The sequence below is a fragment of the Plectropomus leopardus genome, chromosome 5, assembly GCF_008729295.1.
Source record: "Plectropomus leopardus isolate mb chromosome 5, YSFRI_Pleo_2.0, whole genome shotgun sequence".
NCBI classification, from domain to species: Eukaryota; Metazoa; Chordata; class Actinopteri; order Perciformes; family Serranidae; genus Plectropomus; species Plectropomus leopardus.
In genome coordinates, this window is record NC_056467.1 from 10,231,381 (window position 1) to 10,259,179 (window position 27,799).

At 39.1% G+C, this 27,799-nt stretch overlaps 2 protein-coding genes across 3 annotated transcripts in view; both read right to left on the reverse strand.

Moving 5' to 3' along the window:
- Positions 1-228: 228 nt before the first annotated feature.
- Positions 229-23,035, reverse strand: LOC121943405 (mitochondrial intermediate peptidase-like). The gene is given in 20 exon segments (XM_042486929.1): positions 229-308; positions 469-554; positions 2,035-2,156; positions 6,465-6,581; positions 7,080-7,154; positions 7,346-7,455; positions 8,226-8,433; positions 9,143-9,220; positions 9,451-9,604; positions 12,782-12,834; positions 13,063-13,086; positions 13,088-13,124; positions 16,538-16,586; positions 16,791-16,947; positions 18,011-18,193; positions 18,320-18,383; positions 18,502-18,588; positions 18,778-18,866; positions 19,030-19,203; positions 22,524-23,035. Coding segments are annotated over 20 exon segments (2,094 nt in total). The 5' UTR covers positions 22,671-23,035.
- A 2,185-nt stretch (positions 23,036-25,220) lies between these two features.
- The window catches only part of brwd1 (bromodomain and WD repeat domain containing 1), a 29,431-nt gene continuing 26,852 nt past the window's right edge, over positions 25,221-27,799 (reverse strand). For both annotated transcript variants that reach the window (XM_042486272.1, XM_042486271.1), the window contains exon 44: positions 25,221-27,792. In XM_042486272.1, the coding sequence (XP_042342206.1) occupies positions 26,375-27,792 (1,418 nt within the window). In that variant the 3' untranslated portion in view covers positions 25,221-26,374. The remainder of the gene's footprint in view (positions 27,793-27,799) is intronic.

The window sequence follows — 27,799 nt, forward strand, 5'->3', positions numbered from 1 at the left end:
TCAAGGACTTTTTTCTGCCTCACATGAAACAGCTGAAAAAAATTCAAGAACAGTTGACTTTTCAGGCTGTCAAAACAAATTCAAGAGCATTACTTATCAGTAACTACACTTAACCAATTTACTGGTGCTACTGGGAGATAATGGACTGACATTTTAATTACTAAACTGAAGGAAACCTGGAGATGAACTCTGGGGAATCCTAAAACTGTGTACTATGATCCAAATAAGCTAAGTCTGCCCGAGGGGTGGCGGTGTCCCGTACGAGGTGGGATGACTGCTGCCTGAAGGCTTTGGGGTCAAAAGGTCAGCTGAATGCAAACAAAATAGCGGCGAACTCAGGCCTAGAGGTACAGTTCTTAAGTGTGCCGAAACATTTTAAATGACACATTGTAAAAAGTGCTTTCTTGAATTTTATAGGCAAATATGAAAAGATTATTCCAGAATTTTGGGAGAAAAAAAAAGTTGGGCATGGCAAGTTACCTTCCACCATCAGCATGGGCTCCTTGGCTCCTCCGTGGGCCAGCATCTCCCGACGATAACGCTCACCCATGTCCCTGACAAAGAGACAGAGAGCACAGGAGAGACAGAGACAGAGGAGAAAGAGATAAAGTTACAAACACCTGTATTCTCTGCCGCGGCCACTCGGAGCCCAGGGCCAAGTTTTCTAAGCTGCCTGTTCACAACAGACAGGTGACAGGAAACAGAGATCTGACAAGTGCAGGTGGAACTAAAACAATCTCGGAGGGACAGAGAAGACATGAAGACAAAAAAGCAGCAAAGGGAAAGAAAAGAGAAGCAGGAGGAAAACGCTGCAGGCCTCATCTCGATGAAGGCATGGCAGAGCTTCATTTTTCAAAACAAAGCCTTTGTGCTTTGTCCAGGGGCAAACACTTGTGAAACGGGTGGCTCTGGATGCTAGTGTGTGTCTGTGAATTACAGCAGACACCTGCCAAGTCGGCGTGAGTTTCATATTAATGTCATGTTCAACATCAGGAAGCAGAGACTTAAACAGTATCCAGGGGAAGGCGGCCTGTCAGGAGACATCTGTTTCAGCGCTGAAAACGCAAAACAGGTTTACGCTGTGCTTTACATCATGTGTGACTCGCACCATGAACACAAGGCTGTAAGTGGATGAAAAGAGAGTGAAGACTGCGAGTTAATCAAAACATATCTCTGTGGAAACTCAAGCGCAGGAGCTGAACTAATAACTTTTCTGAACTGTAAAACACACTTCGGTGAACCTCATGACCTTACAGCTCTGCTGTTGGAGACTTCATTGGCTATGTTTACATTCACACTAATATTCTTTATCATTCTGTTTTTGACAATATTCTGAATTTGATACGGGCCATGTAAACAGCATATTCCATTCAGATAGGCCTCTTTCTGAATGTATCATATTTTCTGATTAAGCAATGAGGGATATGCCAGTATTATTCATCCATCCTTTTTCACCCACTTATCCGGGGCCGGGTCGTGGGGTCAGCAGGCTGAGCAAAACACTCCACATGTCCCTCTCCCCAGCAACACTTTCCAGCTTCTCCTGGGAGACTCCAAGATGTTGTCAGACCAGATGAGATATATACTCCCTCCAGCCTGGGTCTGCCCCAAGGCCTCCTACCAGTTGCGCTCGTCCAGAACACCTCTAACGGGAGGCGCCCAGGAGGCATCCTAATCAGATCCCTAAACCACCTCAACCTCCTTTCAACGCGAAGGAGCATCGGCTCTACTCTGAGCTCCCTCCGGATATCTGAGCCACTTGCCCAACCACCCTTCGTAGAAAAATCGGAAAACTAGAAAATAATCTATGTCAGTTGCACGTTATATTTTTGTGCTATGAAAAGGAGGATCACTAAGTTCTCTTAGCCAAAAACCTCCCTCACCTCATACGCAAACATGTGCTGGATAGCAAATGCTCAATTAAAGCTCATCTTATGTTGAGTTGAACCTTTTCCCTTGTTTGTGTTTCTGCCGGCTCAGTGTGATGGTCTGTCATTTATTTATTTATTTTTTTGCTCTTAGCAACTGTCTCACCTGTCTAGAGGATCCTGAACGAAGCACTGTTTCCACACCATGGAGGCCACGGCCCTGGACATGAGGTAGGAGTAGTATTTGGCCCCATAGCCGATCAGGTGGCTGAATCTAAGCTGCCAAGCCTATGGTGGAAAAGAAAAGAACATTATCACCCTCACCTGAAGGAGAAGACAGGGCATCTTAAAATAATCTGGCCGTCAACAGGTTTACCAGACTATTTGTGACAGAACAAACTCATTGAGCAACAACAGCTGAACTCCAGCTCCAAAATAAATAAGACGCACATAAATGCACATATCTCATGACACTCTACATACATTTTGACAAAATGAAAAACTCTTACAGGTTTTTTTGGCTACAGTGTGTGTGGTGAGGCAGCAGTGTGGAAGAGGGAGAATATCACAGCGTTAAACGTTTCTGCTCGTAAAAACCTGTTGAGAGAAGCTGCTCCATGACTGCGGCTAACTATTTCAGTGAAAGGCACAAAGTGAGGCTATGGATATAACTGGATAACTACAAGGAAAACTTCAACTTGGCAATAAAACACCTTCATAAATTTCCAAATTTGTACGTGTCAGCCTTCTGGTTTGGCACTGCAACTAAACGGAAGTAAATATCAATGGAAAAAAATGAATCATAAAACTATTAAATCTCTGCTGACAAATATGTCAACCACTTTTTTTCATCTTTTAAGCTGTGTCTATTGTATTTATGATATTATAGAGGTGGGAATAAATATACCTTTACCTCCAATAACTAAACACTAAATCACAACATGCCAGCTCCTCCTTTAAAGGACAAAACATGGAAATTCCTAAATGGTAGAAAGCCCCCTTCTGCTCTCCTCTGTTCTCCCTGCAGTTGCCTGCGGGGGCCCTTCTCCATATCTATAAAGAGGAGCTCTTTTATGATCTTTGCAAACGAGGACTCTGGGGGAATTCAGCTGGCAAACACTCAAACATTCAGCCAGTTAAAAAAGACAGCAGCTGCCATAGTTAACATCACCATAACAGACTGCAGATGCCTCCCTCCAACTCCACAACAAAAATTAAACGTCTTAATGATTTATGCTCCAACTGCAACTGAAATAATTGACTGACTCAAAAGGATCTCTGCAATTTATGCACATAAGTTATCTCTGTGCCTCAGTGAAAATCCTTGTTCATTTTATAAACTCTGGTAATTAAAGTGACTTTAATCTCTGATGCCCAAAACAATGCATTTATTCAGCATTAGACTGTATTTATTCCCACATTTTTTTTTGGTCATTTGAGGGTAGGAGAAACAAACTGTCATCACGACATTGACTTATTTTCACCTTATAAAGTTATGGCGAACTTGGCAGCAAACAGTTTCTTATTTACACTTCTAATAGATATGAAGTAACATTAGCTTTTATTTTAAGTTGTGTCCAACATTTACTCTGCATTTATTTATCATCCATTTTTTAATCTCCTGACCAAAAATAACTGGCTCTGCTAATCGCAAACCTTCTGCAGTCTGGCGCTGAGCAGTTGTCGAACAGTTGGTTTGTGGATCCTTCTCTGAAAACCGAGCCAAAGAGAGCGATAAAAGTGAACCAAAACAGTAAAGTTATGGGCTATAAAATCAAAACAATGAATTAAAAGATGTTAAAATAGGCCATTAAGCTGACTCTCTCCTCTTTTCAAATTACACAGTCCATTGGTAATAAAGACATGCCAGCTTCAATCTCGTAGGCTTCATTGAGAGTTTGATCTAATTTTCAAGAGAAACTTGAGTACATATTTTATAAGGCACTGTATGCTTTAGGAAATAATATTAATGCCATTATAAAAATAATATCAAAAGTCTGTTTCAACAGTTTTGGTTTGATTATGTACAGGGTGATACTGTGAAATCATAATCATTACCAATGTGTCTACATTTCATTATAACATCATGAGATGAGAGGTAGAGGATATTGCAAGGAAAAATGGATCACTGAAATTGTGATGCCATAATTCTGATAAAAATGTACTGTTCTAGTCTATTTTATTTTTAGTCCTTATAATGAAAGACCAGGAAACTAAAAGTACTGCATGGTGGAGTAGAAACAGCATCACAAAAAATTATTGAACAAAAGAAAAACTTAAAAATTGTATATTACTTTCAAGAAAATACCTCCAAAATGATGCTACTGGATGACAAGGTGTAATAAAGTTTGAAACAGCTGTTTGAGAGCTTAAACTGGGGGCTGCTCATCTTTGATCCAACAGCATTAAAAATGCTTAAGCTCCAAAGTGTCAAGCTGACGAGTCTCCTCTGGGCTGCAGTGACTTTAATAAGAGTAGAAACCTCTCCTGAGAGGAGTTCTGGCTCAGGAAACCAAAGGCAAGCTAAAGTTGACTGAGTTTGCTTTGTCAGCTGGGCGCAGCGGTGATACAATGCCTCGGTCGTGTCGTGCCTCGCCGTCATGAAGATCAGAGGCCTGTTTTAGCTGTTTGGAGTTAGTTCGCACACTGCCAAAAAAATTACAAATTCTGACACATACAAAATAAATCCCGGTATTAAAGGTGAAAATGCAAAAAACAAAAAAAAACAGTTTTGTGCTTTCTGTTTTAATTTTAACTTAAACTTGGGAGAGCCAGCCTTTTATTAAAGACTTTTGTACTCCAGTGCATTTCCTCTGTGGTTTATGGCCGCTGATATCCTGGAAACAGATGAGCAGCTATTAAAGCACTATTTCGTGTGCTGTTTGAGTCTTTGACAGGACACTTTAAACACTCGTCAAAATGTGCCACGAAAATGATTTTCAGACTTCCAAGCTCCTCTTTGCCTCCAATCCCTTCACTTCACATCAAATGATTAATGTCGACTTTTGTAAGGCTGCAAGTGGGTGACATGTCAACAAGATATCCTTTTGATCCATACATACAAAGGAGACAAAGTCAGCACAGGCTTTTCACTTTGTTGCTCTTGTAAGTGAGATAAAAGACTTTTTGTTCTTTCTAAACTCAACTTGTGGAGTTTTGCTCGTGGTGCTAAGGTGCATTTCCACATTTTTGTAGGATACTTTGGATTACATGTGCTTGAGCGTGCATCAAAAACACTCCTCATTTAAAAAAAAAAAAAAGGGACCGTTTGGTCCTGAAGCATTCAAGCCAAGAATCGCAGATTACAGAAATGTCAACACAGCAAGCAGAACATCTTGCTTTCTGCCATTTATTTCCAAATATTATCTTCGGCTCAAGGGTAAGCATGTGGTCTGTGTTAGTCGCAGCTGATCCTCTCTCCCTGCACACAGCGGGAAATGATAGCCCTGCTCTGTAAACTATACACATGTCAGCGTCACCCTAATGTTTATAATCTGTGGCTCTCCGTAACCTATTAGCCACTCAAATGTTCGCTTTGCTGTGGAAACTTTCCCTGAGCCGTGTTTCCATGAGGACGGGTAAAGAGAGAGACACACACAGACACAGACACAGACAGACACACACACACACACACACACACACACACACACACACACACACACACACACACACACACACACACACACACACACGGGGCAAATTTGAAAAAGAAACAAGTTTAAGTAGAGTCCGTCAGTGAAAAATCTAAACAAATCTGTTTTCACTTGCTCCGATCCAATTCAAGAAACTGCAATCATCTTCAGTTTCTGTGGAGTTCAAATGAGGAAAACAATCCTGCTGTGGTTAGCTGTGCACACAGAGGAAAAGTGTCTGTTAGAGCTTTCAGTGTGGTTTGAAAAGTTGAAGAGGAACGATTGCGACAGTGGGAAACTATATAACATAAACCACAACCTCTGGAGAGGGAGCTACAAAGCAGGGCGCAAGCAGAGGAGTGGGAGGACAAACGCTGGCCGGGACACTGACGTTTGGGAGAAAATACAGCAGTTTTGTAATCTCTATTCCTGATGGCACCCCACATAATTACAGCCCAGAGTAAATGCTCTATGAAGGCCATTCCTGGCTAAATTATGACTGTGCGTTTGATTCCCTTCTCCCTCCTGGCCTCATCCCCTCGCCCACAGCTGCGAAAGTCGGGGAAATAGGGAGCTTTTTTCATTAAAGGAACGGGAGGAAGAGTTTCAAATATTGCCCCCAGGGAGAGCTCTTTCAAAGTAAACCTCTGCTTTGTTATTTTAGCAGGGCTTCAAAAAAAGGCTTTAATCCCTTAAACGCTGCTGTGCCTGGGTAAAAGATATAAAACCAGAGAGAAAGGAAAGAAGGAGAGAGAGTATAGAAAGCTAAAAGGTCTTTTCAGTCAAGCTTAAGTATTTTCTGTGCCGTGATCAACTGAGCAGTGAGAGGAGGGTCTTCAGGGAGTCACGAACAAAACTTTCCACAAATTTTCAAACCTCAAAAGACTGTAAGCGACATAAAGACACAGTATCAAAGAGACAAGCTGGTTGGTGTTAAAAAGCACAAAGACAAGGTGGGATGTACCGTATTGGGCGTATAAGGCAAGCCGTAGAATTTCTGCTGCATTTCCTTCAGGATGTCTGTGGTGGAGCGGTCCTGAGGTTTGCTGTGGTAGATCTGGTCCAAGACGGCATAGAAAATCTGTCCAGGAAAAAAAAAGAGAATTAATACAGCACAGTACTTCTCTGCAGTGGTAGAGGTCTCTGTAGAAAAAGGGGGCAATGTATTTATTATCACCGCAGAGCCGAAATTTCTTTACCATGAATAATAGATCTAAAGAAGTTTAGGACTGTGTAATACCTGTTTGTTAATCCAGCTAAAAGACAGATAAGCTCAAAATGTGCAGACTTAGACAAGGAAAAAAAAGTAATATGGTTTAACTATTTAACTTACAATATCTGACAAACTCAGTTTTGGTTTCAATACCATGTTGATAAGAGAGAAGCTTAAGTAACCCGTTCAACAACAAGGTTCTGATAAAGGTTTATGGTACTCCACATTGAAGGACTGGAGGCTTTTGTACTTGACAGATTGTTCATCACACCACACTCAGCTTTTCTGCAGCTGTGTGTTCTTGTAAAACTGAAACGCACTAAGATATAATTGTAAGGGATGTGTGTGTGAGGTTAGTCATTGTACCTGCAGCTGGGTGTCTGCGGCTCCACACACCTTCTTCGATTCAGACAGACGGTTCACCATACTCTCAGGCAGCGGCTGAGCACACAATGAGACAGACAGAATAAATCAGACGTCATTTTCATCTCATCCAAGCTGAAGTCAGCTGCATCATCAGTACAACAGCCAACGTGACACAGTCTTTTGGAAATTATTTATCTTCAACCATTTGGTTTTTCACCTCTTTTTAGTATTTCACACTGGTCTTTATTGTGAAGTTTTTGGCATACCTGTCCAGTTTCATAATGGCGTGCAAACTGGCTAATGACTCTATAGTCTGTGGCAAAGTACTCCATGAGGATTGATGGGACTTCAGCGAAGTCAGTCGCACATCTGGTTCCTGGAGGAGAGATGTCACAGCTTTGATATAAGAACACAAAAATTAAAACAAAGTAAGGTCTGACCAAACCAGACAGGACTGACGTGACACACAACTGCAATGTGACTGGTACTGTGCGTCATTTTAACCATCCACAGTTGTTTAAACGTAATGAAATACCACATCTGATATAAAAAGAGATTTGGAGACGTGAATAAGATGGCATTGAGTTACAGCTAATGCAACTGTTGTGAGATTTCAGACACAATTGTAAATTATGTAGCATGTCTCAACAGATGTAAACATGGTTTCCATTAATGAAACAGCCCCGAGTTGAGTTAATGCATGCCATTAATAGTGTAAAATAAATACTTTAGGGATCTGGAATTACTGGAGAAGATATCCAGCAACTTTATCTGACAACTGAAACGGTATCGGATGACAACTTTGGTAGTCAGGAATAATCTAAAGCTCTCCTCAGGGCTCACACTTAGAAAGTGGATTAACCCTCTTTTTTCAATTCCCCACACTGTAATGAATAACCTCCAGCTCCATATTCAACAATTTAATTCTACAGTGTGACATTTGGGAAGCGCATAGCTATCATTTAAAGATACAAAGCTCATAAAATGTCAAACATTTGCTAAATCCTCTGGTTTGAGAACACCTCCTGGTGATGATGTGTTACAGTCCTCCTTTGTTATGTCTCACTTATATATTTTTATTTTTATGTTGATTTAAACTCAAGTGAATCTTGTGGTTAGAGTACTCAGTCTGTGCTCACACCCCACCTGTCACATGCTGGTAGCGAGTGCGTCCCAGCATGGAGTGCATGGCGTGTCCCATCTCATGGAAGAGGTTTTCCATCATGCCCGGAGTGAGCAGGGTGGGGGCGCTCTTGGTCGGGTGGGGCAGACTCAGCATCAGCACCACAACGGGCAGCTGGTACTGACCCGTTTCCTGGCACCAGCGGCCGCCTCGGATGGTGAAGTGACAGTCCTGGGAGGAGGAGGAGGAGGTGTTAGGCAGCGAAAGAAAGACAGGTAGAAAAACATAATGTAGATGCATATTTTGATTCAAGTAAGAAAATAACACAAGTGCAGGTCAATGATTCCAACTATGACTTTTCTTTTCTGGCACCAAATGATCATTATTTCTGAGTATATTAATAAAAGAAACCAGCCTTTTTCTGTTAGAGCTTAGCAGCTGTGAAACTCCCTACCCAAGGACGTTAGGTTGGCGAAATCTGCTTTTAAATCACTCCACAAAACCTACTTTTACAGGAAGGCTTTATTTTTTTACAGTGAATCAGTTGTTAGTCTAGTTTCTATCCCTCTTTTGATGAATCTTATTTCTTATTACATACAACTTATGGTTGTGTTTGTTGTTGTAATATTGTTTTTTATAAATGTTTTTGCTGTCTTATCATGATGGTGTGTACTATTTGATGTTGTTCTCTAAAGCACAATAAAAATAAAGTTCATTATTATCATTATTACCCATGGTATTACAGTGTTATCAACTCACTGGAGTATGACAGTAACATGGACTTTTATTGTATTATGCCAATAGAGAATATTGGATCTGAAAACTGAACTGAAAAGAAAAAAAAAATTAATATATATAGAGAGATCTACTTTCAAAGCAGAAACTAACATAAAAAAAACATGAAAATATTGCATAGATGAGCGCCTGTTTATATGCACACCTGATGAGGTTTATCTTGCCGGTGGAAAAAGTCACAGTAGATGTATCCCAGTAATCCCTCTGTCTCATGTACCACAGCCTGGAAACAGACATAGACATAAAGAAACATTAAACACACACACACACACACACATACACACACACACTAAGTCCTGAAAAACTTTGATCTTTGAGAAACAGACCCTTGCTACCACATGGTAAAAGAGAAATCTTTGGTTTAATGTTGGACATAAAGCAGACTTCAACATATTAGAAAGAGGCATTGAGCCAACACAATCCCAGACATTTTGCACTATTAGTAAGATTTACCAGTTTGCGGACATCCTCGCTCCAGACCTCTCCAGCACTGGGGTGTTCGGACATGAGGGACACACCATACAGCTGAGAGAACAGGTTGTTCAAACCTTCCATACAGGCGCCCAGAGACAAATACGGACTGTACAGACTGGGCTCTATGTTGTACCTGCAATGAGCAAAACATTATTTTTATTATTAAAAGTCTGATATTACTTGAGATTGGTCCGTGTCTGGCAGTGAACCGGGGAATGTCATACTATTTAAAACACAACCAGATATAGCCAAATATTGCAAAAGGCCTTATAGCCAACCTTATTAACATACACAATTATTTAAAGTACAAGCTATACACAAGCATGACAATGACATGCTGTGGAAAAATAATGTGGCCACAGAGACATCAACCATTGGTCTGTTGACTGTTTTAAAGTCTCAAGTTTCTGCAGTTTGATGAGGGATACACAATACTGTATTTTTTGCTTATATGCCAACATAAAAAATAACTAATTTGGCTGATAACCAATACCGATACCATATCAACATCGATGTCCACTTTTTTCCCACCTAACTGTGGTGATCTCTTTTGTAGAAGAATAAACATCATATTAACATTATTGTCAGATTATGTTTGAAGCCAGCCTTGAGTGGCTATTCAATGAACTGCAGTTTTTGGCACTTCCGTGTTGGCTTCATTTTCAAAGGCTGCCGCTTGGACAAGGACCCCCCTATTTAAACCGAGCACATCATTTCTTTAATAAGTCTGGCGAAAACTCCCCCTGACCATTATGCATTTCTGATATTAACCAGTCAGACAAAACCACAAAACTGCCAGAGCTGAGGGCGAGCAGAGGGCCACCCCTCCATGTATTCATGCTGCTATGAGGCACTTCAGATAAAGACCGTCAAACCAAAACGCTTGTTTGGCTTGAACACCACATCTAGTGTATTATCAGTGACGTATAACAGACTGCTGCTGAGCACAGCTCCGTTTACCACACACACACACACACACTCAGTACGTCATTTCACTATGGTTTGAGCATTTTCCAGTTCAAAAGGTCACTGAAGGATGAGTAGAGATAAAGAGAAAATGATTGATTGAGTGCTTGAGAAAAAAAGCATGAGATAGTGCCTGGTGGTGTTTTGTGACAGAGTTGTTGGCTCTGTGTGTGCGTGCGTGTGTAAACTTGAGAAAACAGAAGCCGCTCAGGGAAAATCGCTTTTTGATGCAATCAGACTTGCATCCTAAATTTCTTTAGGAAGCTCCTGCCAAGGAGCAGAGCCTAAAACCACAAACAGGAGAAGACTAGAAATCTGTGGCAGCATGACAGAGGGGAGGACAAGCGAACAGATCCACATCTCCTCAGAGGTCCTGGGAACAGTCACCAACACATGGTTAAAGACACGCACACAATGTGTTGGCCTCTTAAATCCAAAGGACACATGAGGGATCCATAATGTCTGCAATAAAGATTTATTTAAAACTTCTCTGGAAGATTTGGCTCACCATGTTATTAGTCTCTGGTGAGTGCTGGGGAGGAAAAGTGCAGCTCATTAAGAACAGTGGTATCTATAAACGTTAGAGACATTCAGTGGGGCTAACCACTAAAGAATATAGCAGCTTGAGTTTTAAGACTGAGAATACCAAAGATGTTCACTGTATAAATGAGTTTAAAATGAAAAACAAGTTTCAGAAACAGGGCGTCCTGTCAGCCTAAGATCTATGAACTGCACTGTCTCTGGGACCTCTGGTGCATGTTGTTCCCCATCTCTCTCTTCCCTCATTTCCTGTTATCTCTCTAATGAATATATCTAATAAAAGGCAAAAAAAAACAAGTGTTTCTAAAATGAAATCAAAACAGCTTGAAACTGTTACTATATAAAAGGCAGCTGTTGGTGAGGACTGCAACTATTTCTTATTGAATTGGAGAAAAAATAATCAGATTGATTATTTCTTCCAGATGTCTTCCATTCATTCCTCTTGTCCAGAGAACAGTCAAAAAATCTTCCATTTACAAAGTTAAAACAGAAAAAAACAGCAACATTTCTCATTTTGGAAGGCTGGAAACACCAAATGTTTGGCATTTCCTCCACAAATGAGTTACAAACTCTCTCAGATCAAAGGTTTAAAGTTACAATATTTCTCCAAAACACTGTGTAGACTCACACATAAATAATGCCTCCCAATCACTTATGACTCACTACCAGTCTGTGGTGGTGTTTTCATCTGCAGAGAACCTTCTCACTCCCTGTTTTCTTATTTTGCCGTGTCCAGCGTGTGAATATACACTTCATATGATGGCAAAGGCACGATCCGCCTTGTTCTGCTTCAGATTGTCCTACCCTGACATTCTTACTCTAACCAATTCCACTCCTCTTGCCTAAACCTAACCATCCAAACCAATGATGGCAACAAGCACTAGCCAATCACAAGGAGAGTAGGGCAAGTCATGCCTTTGTTCTCCTAGGAAATGCAAATTTATGTCTGGGAGGTTGCTGCAGAGCACGCAGGTAGAGTCAGGAGGTAGCAACCAGGTGCCAGACCGCGAGCAGCACATATCCAAGACACAGCGCCAAAATACACACGTATATAACGAGGCAGAACACCAAGCAGTTTGCTTTCAGTTTCACTGGCGAAACAGTTTACAAACAGTAACAACAATTGCTTCACACTTTACCTTTAACTGTGTTGCTTGAGAATATGTGCTCTCTAGTATATTGTCACATTAATGTGGGACAGATACTGATGCATAATACACTCTATTTTTATTTATCAATTAGTAGTACTATAACAGTGAACAAGATTCTTTAAATTTGGATGGAATAAAGCAAAATATCATTTATCATATGGAGCGTAGGTTTTCAGCATCAAAATCACATGAGGGGAAAGAGAAAGAACACCATCACAACAACACATCACAGCCAGAGGTCTTTATGTTAAGGACTACAGTGATGTAGTCACGTGTCAAACAGAACTGTCAAATGTTTAAAAAGCTGCAAAGTGCACTGGGCCTAAATGGCAACTTGTGTGGAGGACAACAAAAAATGCTTGGACCAAAATGCTCCGAACACTGAAAAAATAAAAACAACAGGTTGAGGCAGGAGATTATCCCAGATCACATTGTCCTGGATGAGAGAAGAAAAACTCCCATGCTTCTCCCTTAACACCTTTTGTGACGTCTGACACCTGAAGATGAGCTGAGACTCTATAACAACTTACACCTCAGTGGAATATGGAATTACAAACAAGTAAAAAAGAAAATCACAAAGATACTGATCGGGATGACTTTATCAAATGACAGCTGGCTGAAAAATAAGGCTTCATAAGATACCAACTACTCACCTTTCAGCACGCAAGACACCACTGAGGTATGGATGATCCCATGGCATGAGCTCCTATAAAACACCAGCAGGAGTATTTTATTGACATGTGATATCATATCATACAAATAACACTACATTTGAGTAAATTGGATTGTAGTCGAGCTAAAAGAGAATAGAAATATTTTACATTTAACTATTAATTTTAAACCTTTACTGATTACATACATTTTGTGGGAAATATTTGCAGGAAAATATACTTGTACGTATAGAATATGTTGTGGGGGGGTGGGGGTCACTCACAGAATTACGAGGGTTGAGTTTTTTTCCTCATGCCCCTCATCATCTTAAAGTCTTTGGCTGTTCTGCAAGATAACAAAGGAAACCACAAAAACAGGTTATGAGATAAGTGACTTCAAGCATTTGTTCCCGACTCTCTACTCGAGTCAGAGCCTTTCCCAGCATGCATTTGACTGAAAATAGGGAAACGCACTGGACAGGCTCTTTGGTTAGCTAATATTTTGGGCTGTTTGAGGAATCCCAGTGTATTAAAAAAACAGCTTAGGGAATGTGACAAGCAGAAAGGGAGTCCATGCAAGAGATTAAGTTAAACAAACTAAGGTTAACAAAAAAAAGAGTTGGTAGAACAATAATATCAGCTATGAAAGCAGTGCACAGATGTGTGTTATGTTTGCTGCAGAGGTGCTGAAGGTGCAAAACCAAAGAAAACAATGCAGTGTGTGTCACATTCTGCCAAATTAAACATATACCATTTTCACAAGTGTCCACATTACACTAGAATGACAATGCCGCAAAAAAAAATACTCCCATGTAACCAGTGTCCTAAACGTCTAACTACCATCATCCATCTTGCCAGCTCTAATCCCCCAACCAGCAAACCGGGATCCAGAGAAGCGATGTAAAGCTGAGAAAACGAGCAAGGTGAAACCAAACCTCATCACAACTTTCCAAAAAAGTGGCCTGAAGCATCACAAAGCATAGCTTATGACATTCTGCCTTTACAAAATCACAGCTACCAAATGCAAACAGTAACCGAAATGCTGACCAAAGCAGCAGGCCAGAGGTTCCTTTAAACCAAAGCCTCACTAGCCAAACAAACTGTCCCAAGATGCACATATGCAGATGAAACCTACCTACATCAACAAATCTCAACCAAAAACAAAGCACACAGTAAACTGGAGTGTTAATACTATAGCTGTTTGACCAAGATGATGATACAACACTTAAGGTAACAACTTCCTCACTACAAATATGCCACTTCCTCTCCTTCAAAAGCCATGAAGCCATGAACCAAAGCATCTTTAGTCATATCAGGCTCAAAATTAACATGAGACAAGACAAAGTGTTCAAAGTCACAAACCCAGAATACAAAAACACAAACACATGCACTAGAATATGTGTAAGGATGAAGTCAGAGATGAGCACAACAGAGCTAAAGCTCCTCAGCCCTGTCCATCGTAACCAAACTGAGTGGTTGGATCAGTAGTTGAAGCAGTGCATGAATGTGTAGCGTGTGTGCTGCCGAGGTGTTGAAGATGCAAAACAAAATGACAGTGATGCAGGGTGCATGTCAGCTGCAGGAAAGGAGACACACAGTGAGCGCATAAAGCAGCTTTTAGTAGGTGTCGACCGATAATCGGGGCTGATATTTGGCATTTTTACCAATTATCTGCATCAGTGTTTATATTTTCATGATCACCAATAAAATTAATTAACGAATAAGTGTGCGTATTACACTCAACCGACACCAGAGAAGGCAGGGCTATACATGCAAAGAAAGTGTCAGCATGGTAGAAACTTTTACTTTGTAAAACCTCAAGGAGCTATTTTTAAGTCATTCATTTGGTGTTTAAATTTACACTGAACTTTTTTTTTTTTAAAAGCTGCCGAATAAAACGCTGTTTAAAATGTAGAAAGGTTCAGTTTTGATTAAACTTTTGCTAAAGGCATTAAGCAACGTTTTGTGTTTGAGTTTGTTATATTTCAAACTCTTAATTTTGAAAGAAATATATTCGTTTTTTATTGTAAATAGGGGTGGGGGAAATCGATTCAAAAACCCTAAACATCGATTCTTAACCCTCTAAAATGTTTATCGTTTAGAAAAGTCTTAATAATTTCAGACCGTTTGTCGGATCGTCTTACTTCTTTCGTTAGCGAAAGCTCCCGAGGGAATTATCCGATGCATCGTAGCTCTTTCAGAGGCCTCAGTATCCAGCCTGGGAATTCGGGTGTTTTAACGGGACCTTGTTTAATAAATACGTAAGATGGATCCGATATTATGTTTCTTTCGTCCATATTTTATCCATATTTCGATGATAAAAGTACACTAGCATCGATGCTAAACGCCATATTGGTTTCCCATAGTTCCTTTCGAGAGTTCAAAAATTTGTTTTGGTCCTGTCCACCAATCGGAGGACGATACGACGCTTTGTATCCGCTTACGTATGCCATACGTCATCCGAAGCAAACTGCACTGTGATTGGCCTAATCCTGCTCTATCTATCGCTCTGTGTTATTGGTGGCGACTAGTGCATTAGAATAAACTCTGGTAGCCCCTATAATAATACTAATAACAACAACAATAACAACCAATAATAATAATAATAATAATAATAAATAATGAGACAAGGGTAAATCAGGAGACAGTCTAACAAGCAGCAGGGCTCATATGGATGTAAACTCCTTGTTCACTGCAGGCAGAGCAGGCAGGAGAATCAGGGCCCTCTCTGAAGTGTCAGGACTGTGATGTGGCCCTCTGCATCACCACAGATACAGGAGCTGCCTTGCAGAATGTTAAAAATAATGGATACACAAACACCTGCAAAAAAACAATGGGACTTTTGTTTTTTGCAGCTGTTTGTGTATCCCATTATAAGTGTGTCCATTTTTTGAACTATAATAATTACAATGTTTATTTTTTCACTTTCTGATTCCCAACACTTGGGAGAAAGGTTTTCTACAACAAAAAAGCTTGTACATAATAAAACCTCTCAATCATTTCATACACACTTTGCTTTTATAACATAATATGCCACTGGCAAAACAGACTGGAGTAGATCCTGAAATTACAACTCCTATATTTTGAATCGAGAATCGATTCTGAATCGGATATTGTTTTGAATCGAAAATTGATCTGAATCGAATCATGACCCCAAGAATCGTAATCAAATGAAATCGTGAGCTACCAAAAAAAAAAAATCACACCCCTAATTGTAAATGCATATTGGTTTCAACTATTGGTCTCATTAAATACTAATAATCAGTGTCGGTGTCAGCCCTGAAAAGACAATAACGGTCAAATCCAGCTTTTACAGCTGGGAAGGCCCATGTGAGCCTAATCAGCCAATAACCCACCCATGTCAGACAACTGCCTGCTGCGGTTGACCGGGAGAGCCTCCGAGACATTGGGAGGGGCATCACACACAGAATATTTATTCACATAAAAACAAGAAGGTGAAAACAAAACACTAAAAGCCTGGGGCCCTCTGAATCTGAACCAAGAGTGGAAAAATGAAAAGAACTATTTCAACTGCTCCAACTCAAACAAAAATAAATGTGTGGGTTTTAGGAAACAGACTCTAGGGCATCATGCACAACCAACAAGCATTGATTTGACAAAAGTCTTTAATGACACAGCAGTCTTTAAAGACAATATAAAAAAAAACAAAAAAAATGTCATTACAGCAATCAGTGGACAGAATATTGGATCTCTGTGTTTTTCACATCTTTGAGAAAACTTTTAAGAAGTGAACCATACCTGTCTGACAGCTTATCTGTTAGCAGCTGAAGAAAGCTCATCACCGTCTCTGCAAAGGGCAATAAAAATTAAGTTGTAGCACATAAAACTATTTGAGACTTGTTGCCAGAAGCACAAAAAGACCAGCCAGAAAAATAATTTCTGTGTCTCATAAAATAAGAATTAGCAAAAAAGACTAATTACATCCTAATAGTTCCCGCTCTGTCTGACTAATGATAACTATGTCGATGCTGAAGCAAAGTCATAAATTTACCTGGTGTTTTGGCCATCGTTCCCTTCAGGGCTCTGTGTCCGTACGAGTCGTAGCCCACCAGTTTGGCTAGTTTGTATCTGCATTTTAGCAGCTCCTCCAGGCACTCCATCATGTCTGCATTAGGGTAAAGGTAAATCCTGTAGGCAATTTCTCGCACCTACGAGTGTAAGAGAGGACAGCTCATAATACTACAGAACATTTAAAAGGCAACACAAAAACAAAAGGCAGGAAGTAGAAAAAAAACCAATCTGCTAATCAAGAGTTACAAGTCAAGAGATTTTTCAATGGTCAGATTTTGACAACAATTACCTTACTCTAACCTGCAGATTATTACATGTTAATGCAAAGTAACGTTTTTCTTGTGCCTTAGAGAGTGCTGTGACTTTATACACTGCTGTATAATGTTGCTTTCTATTGTAATTTTTATCTAGATGGTGTTTTTAGCCTCTTTCATGAGAGACGTTGGAAATACTGATTTGTTATGAAAGCACTGTTCCCAACTTGGGGGTCGTGATCCAAAAGTGGGTCACAAGTCCCTACTGAAGAGACCGCAAGTGACTCGCAAACGTGTCAGGTTTATAAAAAGCACACTTTATTTTGAAGTACTGACTTTAAGGGCCTCTTTTTATCATGTCAACCTTTACGTCATCGGTCTTGAAGCTGTAATATGCACTTTTCTGGTTGCAGTGGTTTATATTTACCAAATTTTAGCACTTAATCCTGGTAATATGTTCTATTCACTGTGCTGTAATCCCATGTGTTTACATCTTGTGAAATAAAACTGAATGTGTGATCATTTATTTTATGTGTAGACCTTGAGCTAATGACTAAGGAGAAATCGGGACCCTGTGGCTGGACCAGCTGGGAACTGTTAACATATACAAAGTCTGGTCTCGTACTTTATGTGTAACATAAAGTTCTGAAAGCAACAGAAATGTAAAAATCATTAAACTGAAGTTATTAATTTGAGAGAGAGTATATCTGTACTGATTTCATAGCTACCAGAATTGCTTACTGCTCAACAAATACTTACAGACCAATATTTTATCAATAAAAATGGTGTTTTAAGATTTTAAAATAGAATGTCATTATTAATCAGGGCAGAATAGGCTGTTAAATTTTTAACCTCCAAGTCCTCGAAAATGACATATGGTAATGGCGCCACCTGCTGAGCAAAAAGGAGAAATGTTCCAGTGACCCAAAACAAATAAAGCACATACCAAGTCATCAGGGGAATCTGCATGTAATCCTCCAACTTGGATGAAGCTTCCTTCACTTGCAAAGTGTATATGTAGATGCTCAGGAATGGCCGACCTCGCAATTCTGTTCGGCAGATGAGAACCGACCAGAAACTCGTTGTTTAGATCCAACAGCTTCACGTGAAGAGCGACTGCCTCTTTCCTCTGCAGAAACAAAAGCAGCGCGTTCAGTAAATGTATAATATCGCAGAGGGGAGATTAATATTAAAACGTGCTGTATTTGTGTATTATCAATAACATGTATGTTATCTAATATTATGATCGTCTCACCAGTTTGTCATCGAGATGAATTCCACTGATTTCAAAGTCGAACATGAACAACTCTGCCACTCGTCTAGAAAGGCAGAAATAAAGCTATGATCATGATGCAAGGTTTTAACATTAGACATTGATAGAATATAAGAGATGCACAATAAAATCTATATACTAACAAAGGTGACAGAGAAAATTACCTCGTATCAGGGTCCAGCTGTGCCACAATGTCCGGATCATCAAGCAATATTTTCAGGCTCTTGCATAGTTCAACATTAGTGTTCAGCCTGAAACACAAACAACATCTACTGTGTGCCACTGAAGCTCTGACTCACCCAAAGCTTGCACAAAAATGTATTTTAACACTGCATGCAGTATAATGCAGCATATTATCTTTTTGATAATGAGCTTAAAGGGCTTTGGTGTTTATTAAAGAATTGTGAATTAAAGAGAATTAAAGAAAAGGTGCTTCTTACTTCTCCACTACTGTGCCGATCTCTATGCAGGTCTTTTCTGCAGCCTCCCGAAATGCTGGATCTGGATGTGCTACTTTAACAAAGTCTGCCTGTAACAGGAAGGAAAAAAATGAGTTGGCTTCTAACTCCACAGAAAGGATGAGAAGTAGAAGACACACAATACACGAGTTACAGAGGAAACAACTGTAAACTGCTATAAAACGCTAAAGCCAGTAAATGAAACATTTAGGACATTTCAGGTGTTAAACTCACCAGATCAGCCACTCTACATAAACCATCTGAGAGCTGGTCAAAAGACTCAACTGTCTCAACCCCTGGAGGACAAGAACACGCTTTCTCCACCAGACGCTCCGTATTCTTCAGAGCCGCCTCTGTGACTACCTGGAAACCTGCAGGACAGTGAAGCTCAGGCACCCCAAACAAACCCTGCAACCAAAGGTCGACAAACACAAACACACATTTTAACAATTTATTTACAGTATGTCCACATGTCATCCCCACTCTCTCTCCCTTTTATGCTTAAGTTGTCCTATCAAATGAAGGCAAAAAGCCCAATAAATAATCTTTAAAAAAAACACCACAGTACTCAGTTTTTAGGGGTTTAAGTAACAGCATCTCCACATATATAGCGACTGCCAATAATAACAGTGACAGCACAGTACATTGCAAGCCGTTTAGCCCTCTTTTTGGGCATCGCAAGCTGTTGAAAGCCTCTAATGACCAACCTGTGAAAAGGGTTGCAATGGTATTAGACTGTCACAGTACGATAACTTTATCAGAACAGCGTTTTGAAAGTATCATCATTTTTCAGAATCTTGACAGAAATGTTAGTTTTAGTTGAACAAAAGTTTTATTATTATAATTAGGGCTTGAAACCATTTTTAAGATGAAAATATGTGTAAAAAGTCTCCATTTTGAAAATAATTATATAAAATAAAGGTGAGATTCTCTGTCCAGTCGAATTTATTTTTCAGTAGCATAGATGAGCAAGTGTTCAGGGTATGATAATCCAATCCAACTTTCACATCACAGTACACCTTTAAACCTGTATATCACAGCAACCCCACCTGTGAAGACGTCCTAAGCTGCCAAATATGAAAGCATGTAGCCTGCACCTTTAACCGAGCTCTGAGATGGTAGGAGTGGTTTGTATTTATGACTTTGTTCATAAAGGTCTCCTCCAAGTTAGAGTCAAAGGTGAAAGCTACCTCGAATCCAAACACCTCTTTTGACTCTCCATTAACAACTACAGCATCTGGTGCATCCACATCTGCACAGACAGATGTGGAAAAGTAACTGGGTTACTGTTACAGAGATTGAACATGGAGGGTTTGACACAGGGATATTTTTTTTACATTCTAAATTAAAGGTAAATAGGTGTGATATGTCCTTTGTTATTACGTACACTATTAAATGCATCTATTTTAATTTATTCTTTTATCCTGTCATGGTTGTGTTAAAATCTATTATTATTGCTATCATTTACGTGTTTACAACTTATAATCAGTGCAAAAGTCTTAGGCCACTTTGAACTTTATTTTAGCAAGATTATAATGACCATACATATTTATTTCTCAGTAGTCTCTTTACTAAAATACAACCACTATACAGTATTAAAAATGCAAATATTTCAGAATAAAACAACCGTATGAGGCTTAAGTTGCAAATATTTACTGTGACCTCCACGTCCACTCAGCATGTCCTGAACTCTCTCAGGCAATATGAGATTTACAGTGCTAATCTTCTGTTGTATTTACACCAGGTAGCATTCAAGACACGTCCAAAGCTCAATATTGATTGTTTAAGCTTCCTTTTGTTATGGTTGTATGATTCCCTGTTTCACACTAACTATTGACTTCAGTCAGAAGAAGCCATTTTGCTTTTACTTTTATGCTGTTTTAGAACATTGTACATGTTCTCTGTGGTCTTTGTCCTCATTACAACTTTTCTAAAACAAAAAATATGGTGTCCTAAGGTTTTTGCACAGTACTGTATATACTTTATTTAACCAGGTAAAAAACTCACTGAGATTTTAAATCTCTTTTCCAGGAGTGACCTGGCCAAGAGGGCAGTTTAAAACATGGTTACAACAATAACTACAGACAAACAAATGCAACTATCACACTGATATGCATTTACACTACAAACTAATATCTTTCTGTAAAGATTAAGAATTTGGAATATAACAAACTCCAACACAAAATTTTGTTTAAATGCTTTTAGCAAATGTTTAATCAAAACTAAAACATTCAACATCAAGTACAGCAAGTTCCCAGCAACTTTCTTTTAATAAAGTAAAGTAAAAATTTAAGTTTAAATTTAATAAATGAAAACAGCTCCCTGAGGTTTTCTAAAGTAAAGGTTCCTCCCAAGCTGACGCTCTCTTTGGACTTTTCATTTATTAATTTTGTCAGCAAAGATAATCGACAAAATGCCAAATATCGATCTTAATAATCAGCCAGGCCAATAATCTGACGACCCCTAGTTTCTATCTCTATTTCTCAATATCGTCTGTCTTCAATCTGATATGTTTTTGCCTCAGATCTCTTGTTTAATTTTACCTTAAATTTTCTCTGGCCTTAGTTTGGCATTATTGTTTGACTCTTGTAGTTATGTTGCTTCTGCAAGAAACCCTTCTTGCTTCTGCTTTGCTATGTTTATCAAAGCACTAATTCTTTTGAAAGGTGCTATAAAAATAAAGGTACTTATTATTACTATTCTGTCATGACATGCTATACTCTTATATTTTCTTAATTCTCTGGTCAGAGAAAATACAAAAGAAGTCAACTCCAGATGTACCAAACGCTCTATATAGAATATGTATATATAGAAATCTCTCTTTAGTCCTGAAAATGAATAATCCAGTCACTATAATTACTCTGAAACATTATCTTGATTCCATAAATAACATCCATGCATTTTTTAAATGTTATAAATAGAAAACATATTTTTCCTTGCACTGAGTAACAATTTGTGGACTCTGAAAGCAGGATATTTTTCTCTTATCTTGGTAAGAGTGCTCCCGACCACTTGTGAAATTTTCTCTTACAGACGTGGACAAATTTGTTGGTACCCTTCTATGAAAATAGAAGAAGCCACAATTTTCTCTGAAATAACTTGACACTGACAAAAGTAATTGACATCCATTATTGTTAATTCCATATTTAATGAAAATAGACATTTAATTACATACTTTACTCTATGACATACCAAAGGGACACAGGTATACGTGAGACAATTGCTTTTAACTCGATCAGTTTTCAGGAGGAATGAAACACTGTTTCATTGAGCTGTAAGCTTGCTTGTGTTGTACGTCGCTTTGGATAAAAGCGTCTGCTAAATGAAATTGTAGAATTGTAGAAATTGTAAGGCTACCAACAGATTTGTCCACGTCTGTCCTTAAAAGAAAAGCAAACATAAGAATAATATCGGACATAATAATAATATATAACATATACATAATATCGGTGTATCCCAAAAATCAATGGGTGCTGACAAAATAAGGGCAAATCCTGGATAGGAGCAAAAATAAGAGAAAATTAGTTCATAAATTATTTCTTGCCCACAAACACACACACACACTCACAGACTGGGAATTTCATGTCATTTTTTCTACCACGAAATAACACTATATTTACGATACTGAACCACGAAATAACTCTATATCTGCGTTACTTCACTGAGGCTGCATGCATTCATGCAGCAGTAACAGTAACTGAACAGTCACACTAAAGACAAATACAAACCACGTTTTTCTCGAACAGGTTCAGTCTCCTGTGAGGTTTGGCGTTGAAAGCAGCTCCAACAGGAGACCAAGTCGTGACATTTCTCCGAACAAACGTCCATAAGTTTCGGTGCTTGACAAAGTAAAGTAAGCTCTTACACGCAGACATTTTGAACTGAATGTGTTGATGTCTACTGAAGCCTGAGGAGCTGACAGTGACTGACAGAGGACATGCTAAACTTTAGCCTCACTGCTAACCTGTTTGCAGAAGCCACGAATGTTTACGAATTTAAACAGTATTTAAATATCCGAAACCTTTCTCTCCGACGACATTAAAGGCTGAGTATTTTTGCGGTGTGTGTAAAAAGACGAACTGGTCATCACATACAACTGCTCACATGTTAGCATACTGACTATCAACGCCAATCGAACTGACTGTAGCAGGTGGTACTTTCGTGAAATAAAAAATATAAATAAAACGTATCTTTTAAAAAGCAGTCTTCAAAGAACAAATGACATTATGACTCGATGTATATTATTCGGAATTGTGATGCATATTTCTAATTGTTTCTAAGTAACAATAAATAAAAACCGCCAAGTCAAATGTGCTCGAAAGTGCGACGAGCTACCGAAAACATTACGCGATGACGTCACAAAAAAGCGACGTTGTTTGTTTTTGAAGCCACTTCAAAATAAAAGCAAGTTCATGTCTTAAGACCTAAGACCGAAATACATTCAAAAAACCCCACCTTTTTTATTTGGTTTATCCTCACAAAAGCTATTACACTGTCATCTTCAATTATTTTTTTCATTTTTTAACCGTTTTTAGGCAGCAAAATAAAATAAAATAAAAAGAAGAAAAAATATAGAAAAACGAACAAACAAAAATAGAACATGGGGTGTTGAGAATTTTAGATCAATGAATAGAACTAAAAACAAAGGGTTGAATTATATTGAAACAAAAGAAGGGCGATACACATTATCTATTTCTTCCAAATTTCTTCAAATTTCAATTCAATTGAAAAAGTAATTCTTTCCATTATAAAGATTTCGTGAATTATCATACCATTTCTCTACTAATGGGGCCTCTGTCTGGAGTCATTTCCTTGTAATCGCTTCTCTAGCAGCTAAACTCAATATTTCAAATAAGTATTTTGTGTTTATGTTTGTAGATGTTCAAAGTAAAATGCCAAACAGGAGTTCAACCCACTTAAATGTGATTGTTGTCCCAAATATAGTCACTAATTCTGTGTAAATCTTACACCAAAAAGCGTTTACTTTTGGGCCCAAAACAAATGGCAGTGGTCGGCTTCGTGGGAGCCACACGTCCTCCAGCAGCTGGAATTACCTGAGTGATGAGACTTTTGAACAGGTGTAATAAAAAATCTACAGAGACTCTTCCAGCCAAAAGTCCTCCACTAACTCAGCTTTATATTCTCCATTGTAATTCACAATATTTCTTCCAAAGTTCTTCAGAAATATAACAATGAAAATCCCTCTCCCACTTTTGTTTTACATAATTGGTATTAACAATCTTGCCTTCCTGAATCCCCTTGCTGTATAATCTTGAAATTACCTTCTGCCTGTCTGTCATATAGGCACCAGTGAAAATCTTCAATAAATCATTTTCAAATGCTTTTTGACTCTGTTACATAGAGCTGCTTATGTGCTGATGTACCCGAAGAAATCTAAAACAGTCACGATTATTTAACCCATAAAGTCAGTTTCCTGGTTAAAGAAGGTACAATATGATGATTTTAGTGATAAATTAATCCATCTATCACGTTTTTCCATCAAATTTTTAATCTGTTTTTTACCCCCTAAATGCGTCTGGATTGGAATTGTCCCGGATATATTCAATTCGTTTTCTTTCCATCTTTCCTGGTAGTCACAGTTGCACCAACAAACCAAAATCCTCAGTGGATTGATATATAATGATCCTTCAGGCAGGGGAGTGCCAGTCCTCCCTTGTTCTTTGCCGATAAAAGAAGAAATACATTCAAATTTATCTTTACAAGAATATTTATCCGCTGTAGAAAGTGCTTTTTAACTGTTCAACATTTTCGGAAAACAACAGCACAAATAACAGCAAGAAATAATAAAAAGAGATAAGAGAGAAGCAAAAGGGCAATCTGTTTTAGTTATTTCATCAGGAAGAGGATTAATTATTTATCAAAAAATCAATTGTTTTGTCCTCCGGGATTGCCTCATGACATTTTAATGGCTGTTTGGCAGTGAATTATTAAGAGGTAGGGCACCAAAACTACGTACAATATTATTGTCTCTATATGCAATTAAATGTATGACAAAATAGATAATTTAAGTCCTAAATACGGATACTTGACCTAGCGAACTAAATGTCATTTAAATGATTTCATTTGTCATTTTGGAAACTACCTTACTCACTGTAAGCATATTTACCAAGTAGTAAAATATTCATTTAAATCTATACCTTTACATAAATTCATTGGAGGCAGAAATACATATTCTTGTCCTGGTCTTAGGTTTTAAATGATCAAAATAAATAATTATTTTATTAATAATATTTAAAACAATTCCTGTCTGAGAGCCACTGTAAAGTCCCTTTGAAAAATAATGCAAATCTAATATTGCATTTTTTGCTGTCTGTTACATTTATACTTGCAAACAATAAACTGAGAAAAACAGATGTTTTTGTGTAATCATGTTGTCACTGAATAAGGTTAAATCACACAGAACACACCTTGAAATGATCTCTTTATTAATATGAGGAATAACTCATTCATTGCACTCCACAACCACATTGCGTTAATAGTTTTCCCATGAAATTGGTGTAGTACGAAAAACATTAAGCAAAATGTCATAAAGCGACTGCATTTAGAAACCTCCCCATAAACAAAACTAAACCATGTGACTGGCAAAATGTTTAAAGTCAACTCTGAAAAAGAATTTAATACTGAAAGTAGGTAACACAGGACAACAATAAAAAGGTCTTCCCAATATGAGAAATCACAGTTATTTTGCAATAAGTACTTTTGGTTACTTGTACTTGGCAAAAAGGTACCAATTTGTGACATATGGCAAGACAATGCAGTTAATGTAAAATAAAAAAAGGAAGGAAAAAAAAAATTCAAATTTAAATAAAAGTTTTGCTACTGATCACCAAACCTGTCAATGGATTCTCAATCACGTATTTACATCTATTTACTAGAATACAACACAAAACTAATAAAAAATAAAAATAAAAAAAAAAGAAATTGTACGGGGAGAAGAATTTGTATTTGTTCATTTGGCTCATATCAACTCATAATACAGTCAAGCATGAAGTGTGTGGATTTACAAAGGAGTGCTGTTGTCGAAAGTCTGAACATGGATTTGTTTTGTCCCAGTGAGTGTGCTTGGACATCTGCCGACCTGGAATTGTTTCTTGTCCTTACCTAAGCTCAAAAAACAACTGCATGTCTGAGACTACAGTAAACTTAGTTGACCCCTGAGTTTCTAATGCAAAACTAGTGTATGAAATACCTCATTACAGTGTTTCTTAGTGCAAGCCAGCAATATGCTTGATTAAACAGAGGTATATTAGATAGCACCCAAGCTGACAAGATTCCCCAGAATGGTAACTCTGCTGGCCAAATCACAACAAGCAGTATGGGAGGTGGCGTTTTGCTCTGTATCCTTGTGAAAACCAGCAGTTCAAATGCTTGAATTTGTATTACATCTATAAACATGTTTTTCATAGAAAATATAAATATCCCTGAATGAAACAGATTCACAGCATTTTCTTTCGAGGACTCCAGTGCTACTACCATAACGCGGCCATCAAGTGTTTTTAAAGGTCTCCAGTTAATATCCGTCTTCATCTCTCCTCTACAGTTCCAGCCGCTACGCCCTTTATTCGCTGTCGTGATAATTTACTGTCCGTTTCCCCCGGTTACGGGTGTTCACGCGCGTCTTTCGCTGTGGTTTGCTGTACGACACGTCGCTGTCGTCCTCCTCCTCCTCTGAGGCAGACCGTTGGCGGCGCTGCCTGAGCTGGCGGCTGACAGTCCTTTCCCCAACCCCAGACCGCCGGTGACTTCTCCTCTTTGGACTGCTGTGGGACCCTGAGCTGGCGTACGAGTTTTCAGAGGCCGAAGACGAATGCTCACTTTCTGAGTCAGAGCTGTGATTGCTGCTGCTGTAGCTTTCCTTTCGTTTGTGTTTTGGCCGCCTCGTGTTTTTCTTTACGCTCCTCGAACGCCCAACATCGGCCTCCTCGCTGGAATCAGATTTGGAAGAGGTTTCCTCCTTGTTGCTGTTACCTTCCTCTGGTTTGGATTCCCTTTTGGGACGTTTTGAGGAGCCCGACTGGCTATTTTTATTGTTCTTGGACGCTGGCTCCTTCTCTTTGTCCTCCTCCGCATCTTCGGAGTCTGAGGTGTAAATACGTTTTCTGCTGGAAGACAGCTGATTCCTGGCTTCATTGGGAGAGCTTCTGTTAGAGTCTCTCTTATTACACCTGTCTTCCCGTGACACTGTGGCTTTTTTGTTACCGTTTCCCTGTTTGCGCTGGCTCGCAGAGGCAGACTCTTCCTCAGAGGGAGAGTTGTCACTGATGTATTTCTTTTTTGGTAGTGCTCGGAGATTCAGCCGTCTGTTTGATGTGTTGTCTGAATTATCTGACTCTTCGTCTGATGAGCCAGTGGAGCGTTTCCTCCTCGACTTCCTCTTGGGTTTGTACTCCTGCTCAGAGCTCTCTGAAACGGAGGTGTTGCCACGAGGCCGTTTCGATCTCGTCTTGTTTCTCGTTGGCCGCTTCGATCTGGTTTCAACTTCAGATTCCTCACTGGAGTGGTTGCTTTCTTCATTTTTTTTCAATCCTTTCTTGCGTGGGCTGGATCTCTTTGGGGAATCACTGAGCTCCTCCGATTCAGCACCATCCAGTTCATTAGTTGAGGCAGATTTTTGTTTGTCTTGGCTTCTTGATGGCGAAACTTTACTCTTTTTCTTAGAGTCCTTGTGATTTGCTTCCTCCACATTTCTTCCATTTTGGTGTGGGCGTTTCTGAGAATTGTGGTCTTTGTCTTCGTCTGAGCTGACAGGAAGTTTGCGGGGTGTGGTCCTGTGTTCAGTGTCCTCTACCTCCTCCTCTTCCTCCTCACTTGTAATCCTCTTTTTCCTGGCTGGAGTGGTTGCAGTGCTTCGAGATGGTTTAAGAGTCACAGAAACATCAGCTTCTTCAGAGCTCTCCTCTGCAGCGTCTTCTTGCTCAGAGTTGCTGTCGGACGAGTGATGTTTCGCACTGTGGCCGTTGACATGGGACAAAGTATCTGCAGA